This window comes from Papaver somniferum, chromosome 7, assembly GCF_003573695.1.
Source record: "Papaver somniferum cultivar HN1 chromosome 7, ASM357369v1, whole genome shotgun sequence".
In the NCBI taxonomy this organism is placed as follows: domain Eukaryota; kingdom Viridiplantae; phylum Streptophyta; class Magnoliopsida; order Ranunculales; family Papaveraceae; genus Papaver; species Papaver somniferum.
In genome coordinates, this window is record NC_039364.1 from 27,497,386 (window position 1) to 27,505,262 (window position 7,877).

At 38.1% G+C, this 7,877-nt stretch overlaps 1 protein-coding gene across 1 annotated transcript; it reads left to right on the forward strand.

Moving 5' to 3' along the window:
• The first annotated feature begins 2,897 nt into the window (after positions 1-2,897).
• LOC113292620 (early light-induced protein 1, chloroplastic-like) lies at positions 2,898-4,259 on the forward strand. The gene is made up of 4 exons (XM_026541501.1): positions 2,898-2,961; positions 3,327-3,458; positions 3,614-3,736; positions 3,833-4,259. The coding sequence occupies exons 2-4, from the start codon at positions 3,342-3,344 to the stop codon at positions 4,178-4,180; spliced, it is 588 nt and encodes a 195-aa protein (XP_026397286.1). The 5' UTR covers positions 2,898-2,961; positions 3,327-3,341; the 3' UTR covers positions 4,181-4,259.
• The last annotated feature ends 3,618 nt before the right edge of the window (positions 4,260-7,877 follow it).

The window sequence follows — 7,877 nt, forward strand, 5'->3', positions numbered from 1 at the left end:
TAGGGGTACCAAGTAGACCACTAACTTTTCCGTTCAGAAACCTGTATCGACAAAGCCTAATACAATTGCAAGTAAACCAACTAAATGATCCTTGGGAATATGTATATAGATTTTATATGTTTACCTCTTCTCAATCAGTATATATAGACAAGCAGTTTGTGAACCTGATTGTTAAGAAGAATACTTGGACGATCTCAAAAATCAATATCCAAGATCAATCTATTTGTATCCAAATAATCCAATCGGTCTGCCAAATAATTAAACTTGTTATGTATCTTTCAAGATATGAATCTACAAGAAATGAGTCTCGTAACCGATTACAATTATATAGACGTATCTACTAAGATTTAATATGTACAACTTGCATGAATCCAATTATAAAAGTGAACAATATAATGCAGAAAAGGAAAAACACAAGGGACCAAAAGTTTTATTAACGAGGAAACCGCAACTGCAGAAAAACCCCGGACCTCGTCCAGATTTGAACACCAAACTGTTTAAATCCGCTTCAGACACTAGCATACTATCAGAATTCGGACTGGAATGTCGTTAAGATCGAATCCACCCTCCAAGCGATTCAGTTACAGTCGCGCTCCTTACGTCTCTTGAACCTCGCAAGGATCTACGCAATTGATTCCCTTAGCTGACGTACTATACATCCTAAGAGTTGCTTCAACCTAAGTGAAGACCTTTGATACCAATTCGACTCTAACCGATAAGCCTATTTAAAGTCATTCGACATCATCTCAACAGATATAATGGTAACATAGTGAGTAAAATAGAATATTTCACTCTTCATATATCTGATACATAAATTCTCCAAATGTCTTCGTCGATCTTCAATCTTCAAGGGTGATGTCTGGTACTCAATTACCAAATTGTAACCTAGTCCGAGAATTGACTTAGTAGACTAGAAATCAAGATATAGTTTTGATCATTGACAACAAACTTGAGATAGAAAAACTTGTGGGTTTAACCGAGCATTGCTTTAACAACCGTCGCCACCAAGTTTTTAACAAAATTGAAAATTCAGAAATAAGTTAGGTCCAGATTTTCGTGTCAACAACCGCCCAGATTTTCGTGTCAACAACCGAAGTTGATATATATGTATATATATATATATATATATATATATCTGGTGTCAACAACCCAAGTTGTTACCAAAATTGAAAATTCAGAAATTAGTTAGGTCCAAATTGCGGTGTCAACAACCCAAGTTGATACCAAAATCTGGTGTCACCAACACCTCCACTGTCGCCGTTACCACCACCACCAACATGTGAAATAACAAATGAAATGACAATTTTCATCTAAATCTTTATTAATATAGAAAGGGCATTTATATGATTCAAAATTGAATGAATTACATTTTAGAAGATGATGGGTATGATTATTCACGGATAAGAATATTTTTGAAGTCCACAAAAATGAGGGGTATTTTCCACTTAATTAAAAAAACTAATAAAACCTTGCTTAATCGGTTTCGAGAGCTAGGGTGTGCTTATAAAAGCAAAATCCTAAGGTTGGCAAAAGTGTTGCATATGACACATGCAACATCGAGTTAGAACAATATTGGCTCAACGCTTGGAGGGAAAAGTTGATTGACATTGACCAGTGTACAGCCAAGGGTTGGCTATGTCAAGAAGAGTGAAGCTTGATGAGTACTTGGGTAGTCAGGAGTCATGACCAAAAGCTTGGGAATTTCACATACAACCAGAAAATATATCTTGTAGTTTCAGTTAAGTTTATCTAGTCGATATGCCTTCGGACTTCACATTCATCTCAAAGACAAGATATGTTTGACGTACTTATAAGTTCTACAAGTATGTGCATTTGATCTAACAGTATTTAATGATCGATTTATTGTTGCTCCACACTTTAAAAATGTTCATTATATAGTTACATGTTACATGAAATTTTCGTCATTCATATAGTCATTGTACATGTCTTAAAACATAATCAGTGTGCATATTTGGGGAGAAGGAAGAACATAAATATTGTCTTTTAATTACATTCATTAATTTCTTATTCTTAGCAAAACTATTATACAGTTGGATGTGTATATATAGGCCTTCTCAGTACTCTACAAATTATTATAGTGTTGCATCAGTTCCTTCAACAAATTTGAAGAAGGTAATAATCAAGCATGAGTATTGAGCCGTCCTCTCTTCTCTGAGCGCATTTTATACAGAATAACGTCTTATTTACTCGCCAAAATAAGTCGCCACTTAGAAATTATAAAAAGTGAAATAAGATGTCGATGGAAATTAATGGTTAGCAATCCGAGTAGAAGTTATCTGCTATGAGTTAATAACAAAATCGAAAATAGTGATAAATCCAGGGATGGGAAACAAATACTAAAACAACTCCAAAACAGTTTCTTTTTGGCAACAAAAATTGGTGTGCCTCATGAAAACAGAGATAGGCTAACCAGTGTGCTGGTAAAATCTTATTGTTCATCTCATCAAATATAAAACATATTGTTTTCTGCAACAGTATTAAGTAGGATCCGATTATCAAATCTGAGAAGCATTTGGATATATTTATTTTTTCAATACATAAGCAAAATGAGAGATAATAAAACATTATTAAAATAGATAGGTACACTGTTATCTTGCTCCTGTGGTCGTGTCCTGTCTTAGAATAACTGGCAAAAGAATAAAAAACATACACCTTATCTGACTGAAATCTCCCATCCGAATAGAAAATTGGATTCTTTCATTATTTACCACTACATGTTCATATTTCACCCACGTCGTTCATGTGTCAGTGAATTAACGGTTCCAACAAGTACTAGCTCACGTGGTCTTTTACCAACCAATAACTCCCTCTCCAGTCCCAACTATGAATCCATATATATACTCCCCCAATAGAGCCATTTATTCCACAATCAAACTCAACTCTTAGTCTCAACTCTCAACACCTGTTCTTGAGAATCTAAGCTTTCAAGTTCTGTCAAACATAGGGGTGCACATATCCTACCCATACCCGCCAATCCTACCCTACCCGCCAGTTTTTTAACCGTATCCTATCCTATCCACTATTCGGCGGGTAGGGTGGCGGGTAAAGATTTTCTTAACCGCCAGTAAACGGGTAGGGTGGCGGGTATAGTCCATATCCTACCCACCCTACCTAGAAGTGCACATACCCTACTCCTACCCGCCAACCCTACCCTACCCGCCAGTTTTTTAACCGTATCCTACCCTATCCATTATTTGGCGGGTAGGGTGGCGGGTAAAGATTTTCTTAACCGCCGGTAAACGGGTAGGGTGGCGGGTATAGGCCATATCCTACCCACCCTACCCGTTGAGCAGCCCTAGTCAAACATCAACTCCCAAGCAATGGCGGCTGCTTCATCATCATCTGTTTATCACTCAATCTTGTCTAACCATGTCACTGGCCGTGTCCAAAGCCAACCACGAAGAAATGCTAGCTTTAGCGTTCGTTGCATGGCCGAGGTATGCAATTCATGTTCACGCATTAGTCATAGTCATTTTGTTTAAAATCTAGATCGATTGCGTTAATTTACTTACTAGTAAACATTGTGTATTAGTTAATGCTCGATCATATGGATTCTAATCTATCAAATTTTTGTTTTACTATATTAACACAGGAGAAACAGCCACAGCAACCATCATCAACTCCCATGACAACCAGTAGCAGTACTACTCCACCACCTGCAGCACAAGCTCCAATTGCAGCTCCTACTTTTCCACCACCACAGGCTGCACCTAAGGTTTGTTGCGCCGGTCATGTTAATTACACCTTAATTTGATGATTAATGACTAATGATTAAATAACTAATGAAAAAGTGTCATTTGATGGTATACAGAAGATGAGCACGAAATTCACAGATTTATTAGCATTCAGTGGTCCAGCACCAGAGAGGATTAACGGCAGGCTTGCCATGATAGGCTTTGTTGCTGCCATGGGAGTCGAGCTTGCTAGAGGTACTGATGTTGCCGCACAATTGGCCGATGGAGGCCTTCCATGGTTCATTGGGACTAGTGTTGTGCTATCTTTGGCTTCCCTTATCCCATTGTCCAAAGGTATCAGCGTTGAATCCAAATCCGACGGGGTAATGACATCCAAGGCCGAGTTGTGGAATGGTAGATTCGCCATGTTAGGTTTGGTTGCTCTGGTATTTACTGAGTTTGTCAAGGGTGGGGCGCTTGTTTAACCGCACAATTGTTTGATTGTAATGCTTTTGTAAACCTCACCAAAAATTCAATCAATGATAGTGTATTTAGATTTTAGAATTTCAATATAACTTCTTATGCGACTACATGTTTTTGAAGTTATGGTAACAAGGAAATCATCCATTGATCTAACCAAGCAAGGACCCTTTGTCACCTTCATATTCTCTCATTGTAGCACTAATTTTCTGTGCAATCACCGTTGCCTTCCTCCTAGTTAGGCACATCTTGACTCAAACTCGACGTATTTATACATAACCAAAATCAGAGATAATAAAAGATTACTAAAATAGATGGTACAGAATTGTTGCTCCTGTCTTGTCTTAAAAAGTTCGGCAAAAGAATAAAAAACATACACCTTCTCTAGCTTAAATCTCCTGTCTGCATACAAAATTGGATCTTTTGTCATTATTTACTACTAGCGGTTCATATTTCACCCACGTCGTTCACTTCCATACCATGAGTGCTAAAGGCTTTCGTTTGTCGTTCGAATGAGTAAATGTTCATCATGTGGTCTTTTCCCAACCAATAACTTCCTCTCTCAGCTACGGGTATTATATATTATGACCTAGGGCCTTGAACCTTGCTAAGGCTAAAACTCCTGTGATATGAGTATGACCTTGTGCCAACTGCCAGGTATGGGCCATCATTTTTTTTTTCCTGAAACATGAATTTATTATTCAAAGTTTAGATTACAACTTGTCATGGGTATGTGATACCCACAGAATCTTGAAACAAAACGTGACTGATAAAAGATGGGATTACCTGGTCCCAGATTTTGGTTGAATAGTTTCCTGTTTGGCTTCCATCTGCTGCATGATTTGTCAATCCGTCCGCTGCTTGATTTCCTTCCTTGTAATTGTGTTGTATATCGACTTGCGGGATTTGCCTCAGTCTATTTTTTATTTCTTCAATCATTTCTGCTATGTGCCAAGGTGGTGTGGTAGTTGATGTAATGAAACGCAGGAGGTTCTCCGAGTCTGTTTCAAAGAGAATTCTAGGTCATTGTCTCTCTGTTGCTATTCTTGAAGCCAATAGTAAGGCCCATGTTTCGGAAGTTAGTGCAGTCGTAATTCCTAGTGGTTGAGCCATAGTTATTATTGTTCGTGCATCTGAGTCTCTACAGACGAATCCCGCCCCTGCAAATCCCGGGTGGCCTCTGGCTGCTCCATCTGTGTTAATTTTAATCCAGTTGATATTCGGAACGGACCATCCTACCGATATTGTTGCTATCCTTTTATCTGTTATTGGGCGGTTGACTATTGGTGTAGCTCCTGGTATGATTGGTGGTGAGGTGTGTTGTGCCCATGAATATTCTTGTTGTAGTTTTTGTGCCCAGGTTAGGATTTCTTCTGACGTTGTTTGTTTTTGTTGATAAATCAGATCATTTCTGGATATCCATAGGGTCCAGAATAGAAAACAGAATGAAGAGATTGTCGAAGTTGATGTTGGTTGTTGCAGGATTTGGGATATAGTTGTTTGTGGAGTTAAGGTGAAAGTCTGGGTATGATTTGTGTTTGGTGAATTTGTAAGTTGATTGAATAAGTTGTTCCAGGAAGTAGCTGATGTTGGGCAGTGAATTAAAAGGTGGCTTGATAATTCCGTATCAGTATTGCATCTTGGACATATGTCTGAGTTGGTCAAATGGATTCGATGTAGGAGAGAAAAGGTTGGTAATCCTTCATTTATGGCTTTCCACAAGAAAAGCCGAATTTTTGGTGGACATGGTAAAGTCCATAAGAACTTGGTAGGTTGTAAAGGTGTGTGGGTTGGTTGACCATGAGTTAGACATTTGTATCCTGAAGATGTGGTGTAGCTTCCCGATTTTGAGTGTGGCCAGATAATTTTATCTGGGGTATTATTTTGTGGAAGGTGGATGTTGATGATTTTTTGAAATGTTTGATTGGGAAAGGTGTTCAATTTTTCATGATTCCAGGAGTGGGAGATTGGGTCGATGATATCCGCTACCATTTGGATTGGGTAGTAATGTGTTGGATCTAGATTTGGAGAGTGTGGAATCCAGTTAGCTTCTATTGGTGTTGATAACCCATTTCCAATTTGATGGAAAATTAAATTTTGCATGGTAGGGATAATTGATGCGAGTTGTCTCCATTGAGGGCTGGAAGAGGATGGAATGGAGATATTTCCTTGTAAAATTGGTTGTTCTTTAAAGTATTTTGCACTGAATAGACTTCCGCATATAGAGTTAGGTTGTTCATGCAAATTCCAAATTCTCTTCATGAGAAGGGCTTTATTATGATCAGCGCTTTTCCTTATTCCTAATCCTCCTTCTGCTATTGGTTTTGTTGCTTTATCCCATCCTACAGGGTGGAGTTTTTTGGTTGTTGAGTCATGTCCCCAGAAAAAATTCCTGGTTATACGATCTATTTGTTTGTGTATATTTATGGGTAGGTTTTGTGTTTGCACTATGTGATTTGAGGTTGGGGTTAGGGAGGTTTTGATTAGAACGAGTCTTCCTGCTGGCGTTAGGCATTTTGTCATCCATCCTTTTGCTTTTCTGGCTAATCTTTGTAGAAGGGGAGCAAAAGTTCGATTAGATGCTCTTCCCTGTTTAAACTGCATGCCTAGATAGGGTGGAGGTTTTGAAGTGGTTGTCATATTAAAGAATTGTTGAAGATAATTTATTTTGATTGGATCTAAATTAGGATGATGGATGATTACTGATTTGGTAGTATTAATTACTTGCCCTGCAGAAGAACTATAGGCTTGGAGGAGGGTTTTAAGGTGTTGGTTACTCTGATCCGACGCTTATATGTGATCAGAAGATCATCCGCATACATTAGATGAATTATGGAAGGTGCTTGTTGTGATATGTTAAGTCCTGGGACTAATTTTCGGATTTGAAGGTTTCCCAGGTTTATAGATAGGATTTCAGCACATATGATAAAAATATAGGACGAAAGTGGGTCTCCTTGTCTAATACCTCTACTTGGTGTGATGTATCCATGTGGAGTACCATTTATTTTGATGGAGTAAGTAACTGTTGTAACGCACAACATAATGTAGTCTATAAAGGCTGATGGGAATCCTAGTTTTGTAAATGAAGTTTTGATGAATCCCCAATCTAGGCCATCATAGGCTTTTTGGATGTCTAATTTTAGAGCAATTTTTGGATCTTTGGTGGGTTTTGAGGTTCTGATATTATGGAATAGTTCCCCAGCAATTGCTATATTGTCGTGAATTGATCTTTGTGGAACAAAAGCACTCTGGAAAGGGATTATTAGGAAGAGGAGAATAGGTCTAATTCGGTTGACTAATATTTTTGAGATGATTTTATATGTGACGTTACAGAGTCCTATCGGTCTGAATTGTGAAAGTTTTGAAGGGTGGTCTACTTTAGGTATTAGTGTTATGTTTGTGTGATTCATGAGAGGGGGCATATTAAGATTATTAAAGAAAGCCTTAACCATTGCTAAGTTGTCTCCCAGAAAACTTTAAAAAACTTACTTGTATATCCATCCGGACCCGGAGCACTTTCAGAATTTATGGAGAAGAGTGCTTGCTTGATTTCTTCTGTAGTTACTTTCTTCGTAAGTTGGTCTGATTGTCTAGGAGTCAACCTTGGTGTGATGTTTGCAAAAAGATCTTCATTTTTTTTGTAGGCGGGGACGTATATTGCTGGGAATAGTGATCCAGGATGAGTTGAACTACGTCTTCTTT